The 21,753-nt window shown below is 42.4% G+C and overlaps 1 protein-coding gene across 4 annotated transcripts in view; it reads left to right on the top strand.

Annotated features, from left to right (window-relative positions):
- Positions 1 to 21,753, top strand: part of SIDT1 (SID1 transmembrane family member 1) — an 84,254-nt gene continuing 62,501 nt past the window's right edge. For 2 of the 4 annotated variants that reach the window (XM_084873983.1, XM_084873982.1), the window contains exon 1: positions 21 to 868. In XM_084873983.1, coding sequence (XP_084730109.1) covers positions 659 to 868 — 210 coding nt within the window. In that variant the 5' untranslated portion in view covers positions 21 to 658. Of the gene's footprint in view, positions 869 to 21,753 lie in introns of all 4 variants that reach the window. The other 2 variants (XM_084873981.1, XM_084873980.1) reach the window with 2 other exon arrangements.

The raw sequence follows: 21,753 nt of genomic DNA, 5'->3' as shown, positions 1-21,753 counted from the left end.
CTCTCCTTGGAGAACTGGAGGCGATCAGGAAATAGAACAGGTGCCTGGAAAGGGGTTCTGTGAGAGAAGGGAGAACGGAGCGTTAATCGCCATCCTCCGAGAGCGGCAGGAGTCCCCTGCAGGTAGCCGCCTGGCCGGGCGCCCTCGTGCACCCTCTCTGGGGACAGGCTCTGTTGCTTTCTATTTCTTTGCTTGCAGCCAGGGTTGCACGCTTATTTGAAACGGATTGAGCTGCCTGCTCAGTGGCTGGTCAGGTTGACTCTTCAAGACTAGTGGATGTTTTTTTTGTTTTTGTTTTTTTGAGGTTGAAGGGGAAGCGATCGGTTGAAATTCTGGTTTGGTAAGTGGGAGATTCTCAGAAATGAGGAAAGGGGCCAGACACTGACTTAAGCCGGGGAGCAAAAGCTGTAGCCCCCCCACCCCCGACCCCCCACCGGCTTATCTCCCGGCCCCTTACCCCTGGCCGTGACCTCCCGCGGAGATCCCCGGCGGCTGCCTCTACACCTGCTCGGTGCTTGCCCAGCGCGTGGCCAGTCCTGGTCGGCGGCGGGGCGAGCCGGGCATCGCTGCCGCCCGCGCCAGGCCCCCGCGGGGGGCGCTTCGGAAGGACCGGCCCCCGGGGCGGCTCCCTGCGCGGCGGGCGCGGCGCCCACTCACCATGCCCGGCTGCCGCCCGCGGCTCGCCCTGCTGTGCGCGCTGCCCTGGCTCCTGCGGGCGGCGCCCCTCGGGGACCCCGCGCCCCCCCTGGCGCGCCGCGACCCCCACGACCCAGCCCGGGGCGCCGACTTCGACCGCGTCTACAGCGGCGTGGTGAACCTGAGCACCGAGAACATCTACTCCTTCTCCTACACCAGCCAGCCCGGCCAGGTAAGGCGCCCGCTTCCTTCCCTCGCTCGGCTCCCAGGAACTTGCCAGACCCGGGCGCCCCGTCGCCGCTGTGGGTCCTTTGCGCGGCGACCTCGGGAGGGAGACCTCGGGGACTGGGGGCCCCTAGCTCCCTGTCTCATTCACATCCATCACCGTCCTCCGCGACCGGCCTTGGGGACAACTCCGCTTCCTCTCCCGCCTCCCCCGGCCTGGCCCCTGGCATTTCTGAGCCTTCCAAGGAAAGCACTGCTTCTCCGCCCCACCGTCTGCGGGTCCTGCCCGCCTACCGGTCCTCTCTCTAGGGAAGTCTCGATGTCTAGGGGCGCGGAGGGTAAGGGCCGCAACGCTGGTCCTAATCTCCTGCGGGGAAGGAAACTCGTTCCCGTGGGATGGTTCCGCCAGACCCTTTTCTGTCTCTTGGCGCATTGGAGTGGAAGCTGCTGCTCAGAATCTGAAACGGGAATGTGTGCGCATGGACGCAAGCTGCAGAACCCCTGTGCGTTCACAGGCACACGTCCGTGCTCCTGAGAGGCCGGCAGACCCGGCGGGAGAGGTTGGAACTGCAGCCGTGCTCCTGTCTGTGGAGATGGTGGTTTTAAATAGGGATGGATAATTGGGGGGGAATGTTAAACCTGTCTCTGACAAGAACGGAGGGAGGCGAGGGAAATGACTTCCAGGAGCTATCCCTTTGACACATATATGCTGGTTATGTAATATAAGAAAAACATAGCTTGATGTTTCCCTTTAATGGTACAGAGAAAAGAGAAAAACCCCCATTGTATCTGTCTCTGGATCTTCATCCCACATAAGAGTGTGCGTGCGTGTGTGTGTGTGTGTGTGTGTGTGTGTGTCCCTATTCCCCGGAAAATTCAGGAACTGATTATTGGGATGCCATGATATGACTCCCTCTGTAACGCTCACTTACCCAGTAACTTGGGGTTGTACTGACATCTCCCGCTGTGTGTATTGAGCAAGTGCTTCATCTCCCCTCTGTCACTACAGCCTGTGCTCCTCTACAGCCTGGTGTGTCCTGAAGTGAGCCAGGCTCCACTACAGCCTGGTGTGTCCTGAAGTGAGCAGGCTGGCTGTGTGCAGAGCCACTCCGTTATAGACCAGTGGGAAGGGGCAGTTTTTAGTCTCCAAACCCCAGTAAGTGACCTCTTTCTGTCCAGTGTGTGGTACGGACCAGCTGACGTATCACAGATAAGGTGTGTGCTCCTAGCCCTGTGATTAATTCAGAACAAATCTAAGTCTAAAAAACTCCCTGACCTCTGGGGTGTACTGCCAGTATCCTCCTAAATCACTGGTAACAAAACTCAAGTAATCTGTGCAAAGTGACTCCTAACATCAGGCTTAGTGTTTCTAGCACTTCTGCTGAAAGATAGGGTGACTGCTTTCTAACTGTTGGCCTTTTTGCCGTTAGTATTCTGCCAGTTCCTCTACTTCACTACAGCACAGGTGATATGTTTGCAGTTAGGGTCACCTGATTGAAAACCATTCGATATTGAGGATAAGGGCAGAATAGTGTTCATCTCTGAACCCCAGTACCTAGCACAGTGCTTGGCACATAAGAGGTTTACCAATGTCTTTGAAAGAAAAAAAGAAGAAATAAGTGAAGAAAGATTTAAGGACTCTATAAGCTGAAGCTAAATAAACTATGTAGTGCTTTACTAGGTTGAAAGTATAAGATCATTTCAGATAAAAACAAAAATTTTTCATGAAGAACAAAATTCTTAAGAATTTTTCTACAATTATGCCCTTTCCGTTTTGCCTGTGTGTTAAAGTGCCCTTTATTTTATGAAACAATGTCAATGATTAGTTTTTAAAAATATCTTTGCATAATACAATAAAAAGTTAGTTATCCCAGCAGTCTCTAAAATTTTACTAGTCAGAAATACAGGTGGGGACCACGGGACTGACAGGTAACTCAAGTACTTTAATGCCAGTAAGCAGTAATATGAACGATGTTCTCACATCTTACAGCTTTCTGAGATCTCTCTCTCCAATGTCCAAGTAAGACAGTGAAACTCTCTACTCGCTTACTTTGGGAAGTGACCCTCCTCTGCCTCCAGTCAGTCTTTCTGTTGATTTCTCCAGAGATGGCATTTTTCTGACCTGTTTGTCCAACCATTACTCAGTTTCTCCTGACAGCCTCCTCTCTTTTTGATCCTTTTGGCCCCATGCTGAGTACCAGCAGCCCATACCATGAATATGATGCTGTTTGGATTTAGCAGAATTTTACCGAAGATTTGGACTAACATAAGGAAGTTGCAGAACACCACAGGATAGGTGATAGATTAAATCAGAAATCTAGGCAAAGTCATAACAATTTGTCAGCTATTGCCCACGGGGAAATCTCAAGATGGGGGCACTATTTTGGGGGCCCTGGCTTATCACCATCTTCCTGGCCACTCCCCATCCCAAATGCTGACTTCCCACTCTCTACATTTTTGTTACTATCTCATATCAAACAGTTTTGCCTCCATCACCAAACCCAAACTCACCAATGGGCTCAGCTGAATAAAGGTCTATAAACCCAAAAGTATGAGCTTGGAAATGATGTGTCCTTTAACCTGAGCAAGTACCAGTGAGGGCTCCTTCCCCTGAAGGGGTCATTTCCCACCTACCCCTCTCTTCAGTGCAACAAAGAATTTGGTTTAGAAAGAAAGAAAGAAAAAATAATATATATGTATATATTAATATAAATATTAAAATATATAGCGTATTAATCTTTTTCCTTTTCTCTTCGAACATTGTTATATTTGCCATTGTTTCTCCTTGAGCGTGGAGGAGAAAGGCTCTTCTGAATTTAGGCTTTGGTAGAGAGAAGAAGCTACCTTAGGAGCCTTCCCTGCTAATCTTGCCTGTCAGCCTCTGCATCTCCCATACCAAACTGCTGTTCTGGAGACCTGTTTAGCCAAGTGTATGTCGTGCTAATTAGCTGAGCTCAGTACCAGGAAAAGTCTCACATGCCTTCCAGGCAGACAGTAATGTAAATAAGAAGTTGCCATTGAAAAAAAAAAAATCACCGAAAGAACCGAGTGATTGGTTTAAAGAAGAATAATGAAAATAATGATTGAAGACACAGGTTAGGCAAGATCCTGATTCATTTTCTTTCCCTTTTCAGAGGACTAGGGCTTCACTGTGGCACACACGGTGTTCTAAAACCACAGGGCTGGAGCAAAACCGGGAGGAAATCACCTGGCTGAGAACGTCACCAGGGATATGATTGACTAGGACAGAGGGCACAAAAGCAGGTTTTTTTGGAATTGAGAATAGTTTGTACAGACAGGCGCTGGCAATAATCAGATGTTTATATTTGAGTCTTTAAATAAAAATCTACCCACTGTGCAACAAGATGGTTTTCTGAAACTTTCAGAAACAGAATTCGGTGTTTGCCATAGAATTTTTTTTAATTTGAAATGTTTCCCTGGAAATAATTATTTTGTTTATTACACTGAGGCATTTATCTTTTAATGACATATACTTTTCTATGCCAAAGGAACAATGCTGGCTTTAGTATGATCAATCATCAGTCATGTATCTAAACCAGTTATACCAGTCTCTTGGATCCAGATTCAAAAGCCCACCCAGTTCTCATGAACAATGGTATCTTCTAGCTGTGTACATGAATAGTTATGCAGAAGAATTTAAGACTTTTTAATATTTTTTTAACTTTTTAAAATTTCTTTATTGATTATGGTATCACATAATTGTCCTCATCCCCCCATTCCCATCCCAAACCTCTCCCCACATATGCACTAGCCTCAGTTCTCCTGGCCTTGCTGGTGCTCTCCCTGTGTTCTCGGTACTGCGGTACTGAGCTGCCTGGTGCTTGTTTGTGAGGAGGAATCGTCCCATTAGCACATTATCTGGGTGACTGGTTACTGTCTCTGCCAGCTCAGGCTGTTAGAGCAGAATACCATGGTCTGGGTGCCTTAGAAAAATATTTCTAACAGTTTCAGAGGCTGGGAAGTCTGAGACCCAAGTGTCAGCAGATGAGAAATCTGGTGAGAACTGGCCCCCTGGCGTATAAACAGTGCCTTCTGTCTGTGTCTGCACCTGGCCCGCAGAGCAGAGAGAAGCAAGCTCTCTCCCGTCTCTTCTTATGAAGGCACTAATCTCATCATGAGGGCTCCAACCTCGTGATCTAACCACATTCCTAAGGCCCAATCTCCAAATACTATCACACTTGGGATTAGGCTTCAAGTTATGAATTGGGGTGAGGGGGGAATGCAAACCTTCAGCCTCTGGAAGTCACCTCCCACATTTTTCTCTGTGGTTCTGAAAATGGAGCGTCAACTGTCGTAAGGGTGTCACGGGCTGACCATACTTCAATTATGATCTTTACGGAGCACCCATCTTCTGCCTGCCTAGATGATAACCTGTGCTAAATTTTATAATGAATTCTGTAGGTATGTGCTGTCCAATATGGTAGCCATTATCCACATGTGGCTATGGAGCACTGGAACTGTAGCTAGTCAAAAAATGAGTTGTACTGTAATGTATCGTACACACTAGATTTTGAAGACAGAAGGAAAAAATAACATAAAATGTATCATTAATATTTTTTAAATATATTTTATTGATTTTTTAAAGAGAGGAACAGAGAAGGATAGAGAGTTAGAAACATTGATGAGAGAGAAACATCGACCAGCTGTCTCTTGCACACTCCCCACCGGGGATGCGCCCGCAACCAAGGAACATGCCCTTGACCGGAATCGAACCTGGGACCCTTCAATCCGCGGGCCGGTGCTCTATCCACTGAGCCAAACCGGTTTCATTAATATTTTTATTGATTGTGTATTATATGCTGGATATATTTGATAAAATAAATACATAATAGAATTCACTTCCCCTGTTTTACTTTTTTAATGTAACTACTAGAAAATTGAAAAGTATGTTAGACTCATTTTATCTCTTTATTAGATAACACTTCTCCAAGTACTACAAGACTTTAGAGAAGTCATTCATTCCACAGATAGCTTTGTTGGAGGTAATGAGATTTGAAAAGGTGATATTAGATAAGCAGAACTTGGATAGGCAGAAAGAAAGGGGAATAAGGCTGCTGTAAACATTTGCATGCAGATTTTTGTGTGGAGTAAATACCGAGGAGCTTAATTCCTGGATCACATGCTAAGAGTAGGTTCCTTTTTATAAGGAACTGTCAATCTTGTCTTCCAACGTGACTGAACCATGCTGCATTCCCGCCAGCAGTGAATGGGAGTCCCTGTTGCTCCATATCCTCACCTGCATCTGATATTGTCAGTGCTTTAGATTCTAGCTATTCTGATAGGTGTAGTGTGATATCTCAAGATTTTTAGTGTCCTGATGGCATATGCTGTTGAGTATCTTTTCATCCGCTTATTTACTATCCATACATCTTCTTTGGTGAAATATCTGTTCAGATTCTTTGTCCATTTTTAAATTGCATTGTTTGTTTCTGTATTGTTGAGTTTTTAAGAATTTTTAGTATTGCAATATTGTGTGTGTTTGTCCAGGCCTCCACTTGTCTGTGTAAGTCAGCAGGCAGGGTTGACACAGTAAAACTGAGAAGTTGGCAGATTTTCTGCAGTGTTTCCCAGAGCCACAGCCACCCACCAAACATGATCTTACTCTGCGTCCCTGTGGACCAAAAGGGTCAATCTTCATCGCTTTTGTCCTTTGTTTTTATCAGTGCTGGGTTCCTTCTTTGTGCCAGAAACAGGGCAGCTTGGAGACCCACGAAGCAAGCCTATAAGTTACTCCAGGACAGTATTAATCCTGAGAACTGGTATTTCCAGATCCCCACTAAATAGCCATGAAGATAAGCCATCGAAAACAGGAATAACTGACTGTTTCTGTACTTCTAGACTTAACTGCCCTTTGTGGACAAAGTGACTCACACTCTTTTAGTAATTAACCTAACTGGAAGCATGTGTTATGCTCCCCCAAAATTAATATGTAAATGTCCAGTTTTATTTTAGCCTCCCCAATGTTTGCAATATGGAATTTTGTATTTGCCCTCCCCCTCTCCCACCTTGCCATCATCACCAGAGTGGAGGAATTATAGCTTTTTTTAAAAAAAAACATATTTTATTGATTTTTTACAGAGAGGGAGAGGGATAGAGAGTCAGAAACATCAATAAGAGAGAAGCTGCCTCCTGCACACCCCCTACTGGGGATATGGCCACAACCAATGTACATGCCCTTGACCAGAATTGAACCTGGGACCTTTCAGTCCACAGGCCAGCGCTCTATCCACTGAGCCAAACCCGTTTCAGCAGGAATTATAGCTTTTTAAGAGAAAGATAATGTTTACCTGAGGAATAAAGAGATTAAAAGTAGGGGAGAGGAGAGAGGCCACAGGATGAAGTCTGGGAGTTCAGAGGTGGTTTGAGGAGGTCTGTGAACAGTGAAGCTCCAAGATAGCCGTGGGATATGAGTGAAATAGAGAAGAAAAGAGAATGTGGGGTCTGGCAAGATTTTTAGCTGAAAGCAACAGAAATTAGTCACCTAATGCGAGCAGAAGAATAATTCATTAGTAGGACTTAGGTATCTCCCAAATCTGAGTTACCAGATTCAGACTACAATTGGGAACCAAGGGAAACTAAATTGCAGGGGATTATAGCAATAGCTGGAAAACAATATGGGGAGTCCTCAAAACATTAAAAATGAAGCTGCAATAATACTCAGCAATACCACTTCTGGGCATTTATGCAAAGAATACAAAAACACTAATTTAAAAAGATAAACGCACCCCTATGTTCACTGCAGCATTATTTACAATAGCCACAATATGTAAGCAATCTATGTGTCCATCAACAGGTGAATGGATAAAAATGTGGTATATGGTCCAGCTGGTGTTGCTGAATTGGTTGAGCCTCATCTCATTCACCAAGAGGTTGCTGGTTCAATTCCTAGTCAGGTCACATGCCTGGGTGGTGAGCTCAATCCCTAGCTGGAGGTAGCCAATGGGTGTTTCTCTCTCATTGGTGTTTCTATCTCCTGCTCTCCCTTCCTTTCTTTCTAAAACCAATAAAAACATATGTTCTAAAATATGGTACATGGATATACAATAAAAAAGAATAAATATTGCCATTTGTGACAACATGGATGGACCTTGAGGGTATTATGCTAAGTGAAAGAAATCAGATAGAAAAAGATAAATACCATTATGATTTAATTTATATGCAAAATCTAAAAAAAATCAAAACACAGAATAAATAAAAAACAAAACAGAAACAAACCTATATATAAAGAAAAAGAGCTTATGCTTGTCCAAAGGGAGAAGGATGGATGGATGGATGGATGGAAATTAAAAAATAAAATTAAGATAAACATAAACTGCTTTTAGGGGTTACTTTAAAGAAAAAATTATAGCGAGAGCCATGCCATACAGCAATGCATACATTGTAGCCAGCTGGAGGAGCAACCTTCCCCCATGCATGGGTTGACAGCAATTAAGACTCAACTATAACAAAGGGCTCACATAATTGACACAAGGGACATTTTTGTAGCACCTGTCTCAGGTGATCAGGGAGACTGTACCACAAACCCCACAAGATAGATACTACATAAGGCCATACTACCAAGACTATTTCATACACAGAAACAAATACAGATAGGCAGGCAAAATGGGAGACAAAGAAACATGACCCAAATGAAAGAACAGGAGGAACCCCAGAAAAAATAAGTACATGAAATGGAAGGAAGCAAGCTACTAGATATAGAGTTGAAAACAGTGGTTATAAGGATGTCCAAGATACTTAGAGAGAACTACAACAAATACACTGAGTGGCCAGATTATTATGATGTCTGAACGCATAATAATCTGGCCACTCAGTGTATATCCTATATAATAAAAGGCTAATATGCAAATTATCCCCTTGACCAGGAGTTCGACTAGCAGGCAGGCCAGCCAACTGCCCATGTCCCCTCCCCCTGACCAAGCTGGCCAGACCCCACCCATGCACGAATTCATGCACTGGGCCTCTAATACACACACACACACACACTGAGTGGCCAGATTATTATGCATTCAGAGATCATAAAAATCTGGCCACTCAGTGTAGATAACAAGCATAAAAAAGGGCATAGAGCCGAAACTGGTTTGGCTCAATGGATCGAGCGTCGGTCTGTGGACTGAGAGGTCCCGAGTTCGATTCCAGTCAAAGGCATGTACCTTGGTTGCGGGCACATCCCCAGTGGGGGATGTGCAGGAGGCGGCTGGTCAATGTTTCTCTCTCATCGACGTTTCTAGCTCTATCCCTCTCCCTTCCTCTCTGTGGAAAATCAATTAAAAAAAAAAAAATATATATATATATATATATATATATATATGTGTGTGTGTGTGTGTGTGTGTGTGTGTGTGTGTGTGTATGGGCATAGAGCCCTAGCTGGTTTGGCTCAGTGGATAGAGTGTCTGCCTGTGGACTGAAGAGTCTCAGGTCTGATTCCGGTCAGGCACACATGTCTGAGTTGTGGGCTCAACACCCTGTAGGGGTGTGCAGGATGGAAATGGTCAATGATTCTCTCTCATCATTGATGTTTCTATCTCTCTCTTCCTCTCCCTTCCTCTCTGAAATAAATAAAAAAATATATTTTTAAAAAGGACATCATTAAAAATCAGTCATAAATGAAGAATATAATATCTGAAATGAAGAATAAATTAAAAGAAATCAATAGTAGCCTATGTAAAGCAGAAGACCAAATCAGTGATTTGGAAGACAAGCTAGAGGAAAACACCCAATCAAAGCAAAAAAAAAAAAAGGAATTTTTTTTTTTAACTCAATCTTTATTGTTCATATTATTACAAAGGTTCCTCATTTCTTCCCCCCTCCACCAGGTTCCCACCCCACCCTCCACCCCCTCCCCACCCCCAATTGTCCTCATCCATAGGTGCACAGTTTATGTTCAGTCTCTTCCCGCATCCACCACTCCCCCTTTCCCCGAGAACAGTCAGTCCACTCTCCTCCCATATCGCCGACTCTACTACAATCAACAGCTAATATTGTTCATCAGGTTTTTCAATCTCCTTTTTTTGTTGTTGTTGTTTTTAATTAATAAACTTTTACACTTCTAAGAATAAATTTTAAAATCTAATAATTTTAAACCTTGTTTTTTTTCTGCTCTGGGAATTGAGAAGCAAACTTGTTTACATGTAAACTTGCCCTTAGGCTATCAAAAGGTGTAGCCATTCAAGTGTAAATGGACACATTGTTTAAAGATAGCTGCTGGTTGGAATTGGATTACCTGTTCTGGGTGGGAAGAGCTTGTCTTTCCCTTTCTCCATTAAAATTAAGGTGTTAGCTTTAAAACCTCTTTTTGGCAAGAGGCCTTAAACTTTCAGAACTTTAAATTTTACAGATAGTAAATCAGTTACTTAGCATTTTCTCAAATCAATAATACCTCCACATGCCCAAGGATACACTTCACACAAAAGACACTTCCAAATAGATCAACCAACCTCTTCCAGGCTCCACACAAGGCACTCACAGATCAACACTCCAGCGCTATACTAACTCAACACATCCAGATCTAAGCCTTCATCACTTGATTCAGCAGACCCTCAAGTTCCCCCAAAAGTTTCCAGCCATGTCTGAGAGGCAGCCTTGGGGCGGGGGCAGGAAAGGAGCCAGCTGTTCCGGGCCTGGTTGCTCCGGGCCTGGCCTCTGTTGATCTGGTCTGCTCCACAACCAGCTGCTCTGGGTCTGGCCACTGCCGCTCCTGGCCTGGCTGCTGCTGCTCCGGGCCTGGCTACTCCCGACCCAGCTGCTCTGGGCCCGGCTGCTCCAGGCCTGGCCACTCCCGACCTGGCTGCTCTGGGCTTGGTTGCTGCTGAAAAAATAAAGAATTTTTAAAAGTAAGTATAGTCTAAGGGACCACTGGGACAACATGAAGCATAACAGCAACCGTATTGTGGGGGTAACAGAAGGAGAAGAGAGAACTCAAGGAATGGAGAACCTTCTTGAAGAAATAATGGCTGGAAACTTTCTTAACCTGGTAAAAGAAGAAGACACACAAGTTTAGGAAGTGCCCAGAGTCACAAACAAGATGAATCCAAAGAGGTCTATGGCAAGATACATCATAGTTAAAATGGTAAAGGTTAAAGACACAAAGAGAATCTTAAAAGCAGCAAGAGAAAGATAATTGCTTACTACAAGAGAGCTACCATAAGACTATCATCTGATTTTTCAACAGACATTTTGCAGGCTAGAAGACATTGGCAGAAAATGTTCCATGTGATGATAAGCAAGGGCCTACAATCAAGATTACTCAACCCAGCAAGGCTATCATTTAACATTCAAGGAGAAATAAAGAGCTTTCCAAACAAGAAAAAGCTAATGGAGTTTATTATCACCAAACAAGTATTATAAGAAATGGTAAAGGGTCTTCTTAAAGAAGAAGAAAAAAGCATAGTTATAAGAAATAAAAAAAGGAATAAATACATATTTATCAATAATTACTGTAAATGTAAAGGGCTTAAATGCTCCAATCAAAAGATATAGGATAGCTGAATGGATAAGAAAACAAGATTCAGTTGTAGAATTGTGCACCTGAAACCTGTATAATTTTGTTAACTAGTGTCACCCCAATAAATTCAATGAAAGGGGAAAAAAAGACAAGATAATTGTTGTCTATAAAAGAACCACTTTAGAACAAAAGATATTTACAGAATGAAAGAAAAGGGTTGGAAAATGACATTTCATACAAATGGACAAAAAAAAAAAAAAAAGCTGGGGTAGCAATACTTATCAGACAAAATAGACTTTAAAGCAAAGGCCATAGAAACAAAGAAGGACATTGCATCATAATAATTCTCTATCCATCTCCCTTCCTCTCTGTAAAAATAAATAAATAAATAAATAAATAAATAAATAAATAAATAAAATATTTTTTTTAAAAAAAGAAGAAGAAGCATGAGTCAAGGCACATGTCTGGGTTGTGGGCTCGATACCCAGTAGGGGCATGCAGGAGGCAGCCAATCTATAATTTTCTCTCATCATTGATGTTTCTGTTGCTCTCTCTTTTTTATTTCTTCCTTTATTTATTTATTTATTTATTTATTTATTTAATATATTTTTTATTGATTTTAGAGAGTGAGATAAAACCTCTCACAAAGTGGAAATAGAGGGAACATACTTCAGCATAATAAAGGCCATATAAAACAAACCCACAGTCAACATCATACTCAACAGGGATAAACTAAAAGTGTTTCCCTTAAGATCAGGAACAAGACAGGATGTCTGATTTCACTACTCTTATTCAACATAGTAGTAGAAGTTTTAGCCAAAGCAATCAGACAAGAAGAAATAAAAGCATCCAAATTGGAAAGGAAGAAGTAAAAATATAATTACTTACTGGTGACTTAATACTGTATATGGAGAACACCTAAGATTACACCAAAAAAACTGCTAGAACTGATAAATGAAAAATACAAATTAAAACCACAATGAGAAATCGCCTCACGAAGAAACCAAGATGGCAGCAAACGTAAACAACTAAACTGCCGCCTCGCACAACAATTTTAAAACTACAGCTAAAAGACAAAACATCTATCACCCAGAACCATGGAAAAGCTGGCTGAGTGGAAGTTTTATAACTAGAAGGAAAGAGAAAGGAGCACAAATGCTAAAAAGCTGAGGTACAGAGGCACGTGAATCGGACTGGTGGCAGGCGACTGGGTGCATGGCTTTTTTTCAACCCAAGGGGAGACAAACTCCCCATCACTCTGAAATCCAGTTTCTGGGGACATGCAGGGGACCCAGACACCTATTGGGAGAAGCTGGACTGTTGGCCATCAAGTAGGAAAGTGAGGGTGACTTTTTTTGCAGAGGTGCACCCAGCAATCATTGTTCACTGCACTGGAGCATGGGATGCGGGGACTTGGAAATGCAGAAAGGCAGAGAAGGCAGACTGGCAGCCATTGCTATTTGCCATGCCCTAGCCTAGTGATGCCCTGAGACCCCACCCTGCACATTCTACAAACCCACCCAGGCTCCACACAGCAGCTTTTGCATATAAATGGCCTGCCCCGTGGCAGCTTAACCAAATAAACTGCAGCTCCAGTCAGACTGCTCCAAACCGCCAAATCCCAAGCAAAGAGGAGAAAACTGTAGTTCTTGCTGTAGCTCCTGCTGGGTGGCCTCAGACAGTAGCTGACCCGCAGCGGCCCCTCCCACACCCTGAGGCTGGGGATCCAGAAACTAGTGTATCTAGTGGTCTGTGTGAGACAACACTAGATTTCAACTACTCTCATAAGGGAAACATTCAAGAGGCAGACTCAATGAGCACCAAAGCCCTACTGGAATAAATCCTTTCCCATAACCGTGTCTCCAGCACAGCAATTCTTCCATTATAGACACAGAGGGTCTTCACAGCCTATTGGCCTAGAGATCAATTCCTCCCAGTGACACCAACAACAATCAAGACTTAACTACAACAAGGGTGTACACACAGTCTACAAAGGGGTGTACCAAGAGTGTCTACCTCAGGTAATTGGGAGGCTGACCCATTGAACAATATAGGACACCTAGCACACAAAGCTACCCCTCCAACTTATGGAAGCAGCAAAAATGAGGAGACAAGGAAACAGATCACAAACAAAATAAATGATGGAGAACAAATGACTGGACATAGAGTTCAAAACCATGGTTATAAGGCTTTTCAAGAATTTCCTAGAAAAGGCCGATAAATTTAATGAGACCCTCGAGGATATGAAAATGGACCAACTAGAAATTAAACATACACTGACTTAAATAAAAAATATTATACAGAGACCCAACAGCAGACTAGAGGAATTCAAGAATCAAGTCAAAGACTTGCAATACAAAGAAGCAAAGGACACTCCTCCAGAGAAGCAAGAAGAGAAGAAAATCCAGAAAGTTGAAGATAGTGTAAGAAGCCTCTGGGACAACTTCAAGTGTACCAACATCCAAATTATGGGGGTCCCAGAAGAAGAGAGAGAGCAAGATTCTGAAAACCTATTTGAAGAAATCTTTGACTGAAAACTTATCCCACATGGTGAAGGAAATAGACTTACAAGTCCAGGAAGCAGACAGAACCCCAAACAAAAGGAATCCAAAGAGGACCACACCAAGACACATCATAATTAAAATGCCAAGGGCAAAAGACAAAGAGAGAATCTTACAAGCAGCAAGAGAAAAACAGTTACCTACAAGGGAGTACTCATACGATTGTCAGCTGATTTCTCAACAGAAACTATGCAAGCCAGATGGGAGTGGCAAGAAATATTAAACCAAGATTACTCTACCCAGCAAAGTTATCAGTCAGAATTGAAGGTCAGATAAAGAGTTTCACAGATAAGCATAGGCTAAAGGAGTTCTCACCACCAAACCAGTATTATATGAAATGCTGAAAGGTATTCTTTAAAAAGAGGAAAAAGAAGAAAAACATAAAGATAAAAATTATGAACAACAAATACATATCTTTCAACAAATGAATCTAAAAATCAAGTGAATAAAAAATCTGATGAACAGAATAAACTGGTAAATATAATAGATCAGGAAAATAGAATGGGAGTGGACTGGCAATTCTCAGGGGGAAAGGGGTGTGGGGGGGTGGGAAGAGACTGGACAAAAATCGTACACCTATGGATGAGGACAGTGGAGGGGGGGTAAGGGCAGAGGGTGGAGTGGGAACTGGTGGAGAGGAGCTATGGGGGGGAGGGGGGGAAAGGAACAGTTGTAATAATCTGGACAATAAAGATTTATTAAATAAAAATAGATAAATAAATAAAAAATAAAGAGGAACATCCAGTCTAAGAACAGAGAATTCAAGTAATCTTCTCAGCCACAAAGTTCACTCTGTGATTAGTAATGGTTTTTGTCTGTAAATTTGACCTTCCCTGAGGACTCTTCTGCTGTCTCAAGAATTTTTCTTAAAGAGTTTGAAGGTTGCCGAAACTGGTTTGGCTCAGTGGATAGAGCATCGGTCTGTGGACTGAAAGGTCCCGCGTTTGATTCCGGTCAAGGGCATGTACCTTGGTTGCGGGCACATCCCCAGTAGGGGTTGTGCAAGAGGCAGCTGATTGATTTCTCTCTCTCATCGATGTTTCTAACTCTCTATCCCTCTCTCTCTCTGTAAAAAATCAATAAAATATATATATATATTTTTTTTAAAAGAGTTTGAAGGTGAAGATGTTTGTAGATGTTTTAACTAATTTAGAAAGCAATTTCCTTAAGGCAATATTTTTATCTGTCAAATACTTATTTAAATTATAAATGGTATCAGTCTGGAAATAAATAACACCCCAGAAATAAATAGCTGCAAAGTGTCAGATAATAACTCTAACAATCATAACAATAATTTTCTAGTGTTTTTCCATCTTCAGGATGGTAATTAAGGAGGTCTCAGAATAGCTCTACAAGGAGGCTTGCCTGCAGCAATCACTCAGCATAAAAATAAAATCTAGGGAATGGATCCTGACCTCTGCCTCAAACCATAAAACAATTCTTTTTCCTTCTTCAACCCCTTCATGGGAAAAATAGTAGGAGGTAGAAGAAGACAGGAAAGATAAAAAGGAGAAGACTCAGCACCAACCCCTTGCTCTCTCTCAGAAACGACTCCTGGAGAGGCCTAAAGATTTAGGGACGTCAGTGGGACAGAGGGATCAATGAAAAACTGAGAAACTCTGGAGAGACAGAAGGTGGTTGGTTCTTGGAGTGAGAGTCAAGTGTCAGCCCACAGTTTAAGAGGTCCTGGGTAGGAACTGGGTTGGGGGAGAGCTTTCTCTTTACTTCTTTTGCCTCCCTCAGTCTGGCGTAGGTAGATGCCACCTGCCGTACCTCATCAGGGATGACTTCCGTGGAGACTGGCTGGAGTGCAGCAGGATGATGGCTGTGTGGGTTGACTTGCTGACTCTAAGCATTCCCTCCTTCCCCATTGCCCCCTTCACAAGGTGAAGCCAGCAGATTACAATGGAAGCCGGAGGTGGGGGGTGGGGGGGAGGGATCGTATAAATATAGGAGGCCCTCTAACCCATTTTAATCTTGCTACCCTGAACTCTCCTCACATTGAGCCCCTCCCTTGGGGCTTCTCCTTGCTACCCCAGATAGCTGATGCCCCAGGAACTCACAGGAGAAATAACAGATCTGCAGGAGGAACTTACCTGAGAGACTGAACAACCTTAACAAGATGCAGCAGAATTAATAAATAGAAAGAATAAGCCTTTAAAGTGAGCAAAGTGAGTTTCCTCAAAAAGATATGGATAAAAGGAGATTGTTAAAATGAAGCAGGTTACAGTTATAGAGATGAAATCTATAGGAAATCCCAGATTTTGAAAATAATATTGTTTATGTAAAGACCTCAGCAGACGGTTGGACATTAGCATGAACAATGGATTATGGAACTTGAGAATCAGATTGCAGATCTACCTTTAAAAAAATGCAGAATAGAAACAACAACAAAAAAGAAATTGGGAGGGCCTAAGGAGAAGTGTTGACATCTACATAGTGTGGGTCCCACAAGAAGCAAACAAATGGAGAGAAAAAATGTTGTGGAAATACTGTTGAAGAATTCAGAACACCCACTTCTCTGACATCCTGGGGGTGGTTCCTAGTACTCATTGAAAACTACAAACTTAGCTGGACTATCTCCTCTCATATACAATAGAAACAGTAAATTTTGTAGTGTATGTGTTAAGCGTTCAACACATGCTTGATTTTGAATATATCACAGATAAAATCCTGAAGGAGTTTTTATCAAAGCAAATACCTGGAACAATGAACAAACATTTCAAATCATGAAAATATGATGTCATTGAGTGCTAAATTGGATTGTACAGTCCATATGTTTTATGAGTATAGAGTGGTAAGATCAAGGTAACATGTCTTCAGGACATACTTAATTTGACATCAGTTCTTATGAAAACTAAGACAGCATTTCTCAAAGTGTGTTCCGTGGACCACACTTTGTGTTACATGTAAAGGGTTTCCATGTGAAGTAAAACTTGACCATATTTTGACTGCCCAACATCTGAATCCCATTCCTCTATGTTTTGGGGAATGCCCCATTTCATGAGTCTCCACTGGAGGTAGAGCCACTTCTACTGTAAAAACAAAGAGGCATCTGTTTTCATATTTTCTCCCCATCCCCAGCTTCAGGCATGGGTGCGTGGTCTACATCTGCTTTCCCGAGGCATTGCCCGGGGACCCCATGATGCAGGAGAGCTGCTGTTCAACAGCAACAGAGGCAACACTGGGTTTCCAGGAATGGTCATGGCAATGGGGTGGTGGCACTTAAAAGCTTCCAGTGGCTTTCTACTGCCCTTAAGAGTAAATGCCAACCTCTCCAGAGTGACTTATAAGACTCTTCAAGTCTATCATGGCCCTTCATGCACCTTGTACTTCTGAGAGACAGATTTTCTACTAATCCTTCAAATTTCCTCAGCCTTCTCTCTCTCTCTCCTTATTCTCCTCTCTCCCTCCTTCCTTAGGTCTTCTACACTAAGTTCCCTTTATTTGGATATTGCTTTCTCTGTCCCACTGTGTGTGTGTGTGTGTGTGTGTGTGTGTGTGTGTGTGTGTGTGTTAATTCCTACTTACCCTTTAGGTAAATACTTCTCCTGAAAGCCTATACCCTTCACTTCCACTGGAACTCAGATGTTAATGTGATGGCTTGTTGACTTGGCATTCATGTATAAGCCTGTGACCTCAATAGGGCAGTGGCTATGTCCACACTGCTTTGTGACACATCTCCTGCACGCAGAACAATGCCTGGCACAGGCGGGGCGGTCAAATATTTGTTGAATGAACAAAGTTCATCTTAAAGGAACTAGAATTGAGACTGGATATCATTATGTATTCCTGGTCTGCCAATTATTGCACCTCCCTTCAATATTTCCCATGCTTTTGTTGAAATTGGAATATTCAATATAAAGTTAAGATCATAAAGCCAAAGAGGAAAGTTTATATTAATATATTTGTGTCTCGATATTGTTGTCATAATGAAATTTGTAAGATGAAGTCTTGCAAAGTATGCTTCTTAGAAAAGCTCTCTGAATACAAAATGCTGAGAATCTAAAAGTATAGTGAATAAATAGCTTCCAAGGAGTAAACTGCTCTTTTTATTTTTATTTTTAAATATATTTTATTGATTTCTTACAGAGAGGAAGGGGAGAGATAGAGATCTAGAAACATTGATGAGAGAGAAACATTGACCAGCTGCCTCTTGCACACCGCCTACCGGTGATGTGCCCACAACCAATGTACATGCCCCTGACCGGAATCGAACCTGGGACCTTTCAGTCCGCAGACTGACGCTCTACCACTGAGCCAAACCGGCTTCGGCTAAACTGCTCTTTTTAAAAAAATAAAAATGCCATTTATTTTATTTTTAATGTGTTTTTATTGATTTCAGAGAGGAAGGGAGAGGGAGGAAGAAGGAGAGAGAGAGAGAGGGAGGGAGGGAGAGAGAGGGAGGGAGGGAGGGAGGGAGGAGAGAGAGAGAGAGAGAGAGAGAGAGAGAGAGAGAGAGAGAGAGAGAGAGAGAGAGAAACATCAGTAATGAGAGAGAATCATTGAGTGGGCATGTGCCCTTGACCAGATTCGATCCTGGGACCCTTCAGACCACAGGCCAACACTCTGTCCATTGAGCCAAACCAGTAGTTTTACTGTTTTTAATGAGGTGGATGAGCTGTTTCAGGAAAGCTGGAAGCCAAGTTATGGGAGGAAATTAATATCCTATGTGAGATGGAAAGAATAACCTTTTCCTTTGCTAGGGGTGATTGGGCCTCTAAGTTTGTCTCCATCCAATGGCAAACAGTCGATACTGATTGTTTGGTGAAAGTGTGGGAGCAGACAGCTCCATGGCCTGGGTGTTCCGCAGGTCACAAAACACTGTTACTCACAGACCGGGGAGGGGGGTAGTGTGGGTGTTACTGCTCCCATTCTACATGTAAGTGAGCTGAGGCCCAGAGAGGTTAAATCATTTCTCCACGATTACCCAGATAGTAGCTGTGAGTGCCAGAAATAAAATTCAGGTCTACATGTCTTTCTTCATTACAGCCTAAGTTTACAAAGATGATTTTTCAAGGCTGAATCAGAAGTAATTTTAAACAGTCATATCAATAACTAGAGCAATTATTTTAATGCTTATCTGGTGGTGGGGGGATTGTTTTGTGTTTGTTTTTTTGTGTTTGTGTGTGTGTGTGTGTGTGTGTATTTTAAATAAAAGTATAACCTGTGACTGTAGCAGCTCAGTTCCTGGAGTAGTTATGAAAAGCTTTGGATGAAATGCTTCATTTACTAGGACTTTCTAGCCTCTACTAAGGAAGGGATTCAGAACAGAAAGAACACTTTGCTCAAGGGAAGCTGTTTTCATACAACAGCCTGCCTTCACCCCCAGCAGGCCAGCCTCCACTCTGCAGGAAGGGTCATGGCATGTGGGTGCAAGCTGGAGATCAGCTGATGGTAAAGGAAAGGCACAGTCTTATCCTCAGATCCTTCAAACTTTTGAAAAGCATTATCTTGAATTTGGTGTTTATTTCCACATTGCAAATTTTACTAAAGAAATATACATATAATATTGTTTTGCTTATTTACAAAGTTTACATAAATGGATTCATGCATTATGTATCCTTCAACAACCTGCTCTTTCTCTCAATTTATCTTCTTGAGTCATCCATAGGGATTCATTTTTAGTGCACTTATTTTTAACTACCAAATAGCATTTTATTGTAGGAATAATTTTTTTTTATTCATTCATTATTTAGCTTACTCTTGTAGCCATGTAGGTTGTTTCCAACTTTTGTTATTGCAAACAACACTTGCAATGAACATTCTAATTCATTATTCCTTGTGCATATGTAAGAGAGAATTTCTCGTGTATAAATTTAGGAGTGGAAATGCTGGAATGTAATTTGAAATCACTGTCAGCTTTGGTAGGTATTGCCAACTTGTCTTGAGGAGGTTGTATAAATAAATTTTCATAAACAATATGCAAGAGTTCCTGTTTCCCTGCATTCTCACAAAGGTGGTATTGTCATATGTTTAAGGCTTCAACTTTCTAATGAAAGTAAAATACTAGACATCTTTTCACATGTTCATTGGTCATTTTTCTCCTCTTCACTTGCTATTTATATCTTTTGCATGTGTTGCTTTTTGTTGTTTGTTTTTCTTATATGCATAAAAGGTTCTTTATATATTCAAGGTACTGATATTTTGGTTTTTATATATGTAGAAGGAACACCTTTTGTGGTTTGTCTCTTTCCTCCATGGATGGAGTTTATACATATGCTTCACTGTGGAATAGTACAAGTTTAAAGATTTCACAGTGGAATGGTAGGAGAAGCTCGTATCCATCGAGGTGTTGAGTGGAGCCAGGGAGTCGAAACAATAATGACAGCCTGACCTGACCAAGCGTTCCGTGGAGGCTGTGACACAAGCAACTTGGGTTGTAGTCATAATTCTTCCACAGCTGAGGACCTCGGGGGAAGTCACATCCCCTCTTCTGTAAATGGAACCTGTGGACTACATGACCGCCCTGAGCACGTTCCCCTGCCCTAGGCAGGCGACGGCAGGACTCATGTGGACATGCCCAACGACACTATGACGTGGGAAGTGACTGCCCAGCTTGTGTGTCGTTTCCCCCAACCCCTCCACGTGGGGGCCACGTGGTTCCCCGTGTGCCCTCAGTGCCTGCTCGCATTACTACTGTGTTATCTACACATAACACTGTTGGCGATAACACCATCTGTGTCTGTGACGAGCTCATGAGCTCCTCAAGGACGCTGTTAGAGAAACTTAAACTGGTTCCACTGAACTTTTCCTTTCTGACATGTTTTCAAAGATTAAAAAGGGAGACTCTAAGCTTAAAACCTTTCATAATCATGATCTATATAATATCAGAGATGAGAGTACTTAAATAATTCTCCTCCCTTCTTGGCACTACAACTCTGTGCTTGTAATAAACATAGAAAACAAGAGCTATGTAATAAAAATGGTCTGTTGTCATGACAACAGGAAGAAGCCACAGAAGGAAAAATCTTGGCTCTTAGGAATGGTGTGTTGCAAGGTGTCAGGGTCCATTATGCATGGCCCATACCCTGTTCTTTATTTAGTTTTGTCGTTGCACAGCTTACTTCACTGTGGAGATGTAATCCAATTTTCTCAGTTGCATAATAGCTTCTGGTACAGCAAAGCAAATTTTGAACAGCGTTCTTTATTATTTCCTGGAGGTAGTGTATTATCTGTTCATCTTGAAAAGCTAACCAGTGTTTTCTATCTCCTACTTTAATACATATATATATATATATATATATATATATATATGCAATTTATCATAATAGTATCTGAGTTTGTTTTTAATTATAATTAGTATGATCATTATTAAATAAGAAAGCAAGTGGGTTACAGGGGCCGCCCCAGGAATAAGATTAGGGTGTGGAGATGAACAGTAGATTGGGGTAACCATGGCTGTGATAGGCCTGTTCTGCTCTTCTCCCAGCAGACCTCCTCCTGCCAGCCCAGAGTCAGTGCTACCAGACACCAGCTTCCAGACGCTTTTATACATTTGCTGAAAATGTATAATTTAAAGTTCTGTTTTTGATTTGCTAAATCCGAAATGTTGGGGGTGAGCTTGAGGGATCTGAATGCTGAAAAGCACACTGAAATTTGAGAATCACTGCCTTCGAGTAAAATGTGGAAAAAATAAATAACAATGAAGGGATATCCTTTCTGGCACTAAGTATCCAAGAAGGAAGGAGGAGGCCCGATTCTAGGTAAAGAAAAGGGAAGCAAACAAGCTAAACACGAAGCTTGCCTAGTTCACAGCTTTCCTTAGGTTTCCCACAGTTCTGATTGCTGTAGATTTAAGCCAGAATAAAGTATGCTACAGATATGTGCTGTATAACACTGGTGGCTGTTTGTGTGATGAACCTCAAC

The sequence above is a fragment of the Pipistrellus hanaki genome (assembly GCF_964339955.1).
Source record: "Pipistrellus hanaki genome assembly, chromosome: 2".
Lineage (NCBI taxonomy): Eukaryota > Metazoa > Chordata > Mammalia > Chiroptera > Vespertilionidae > Pipistrellus > Pipistrellus hanaki.
Note: the sequence above shows the minus strand (reverse complement) of the source record. Positions and strands in the feature narration are given on the sequence as shown.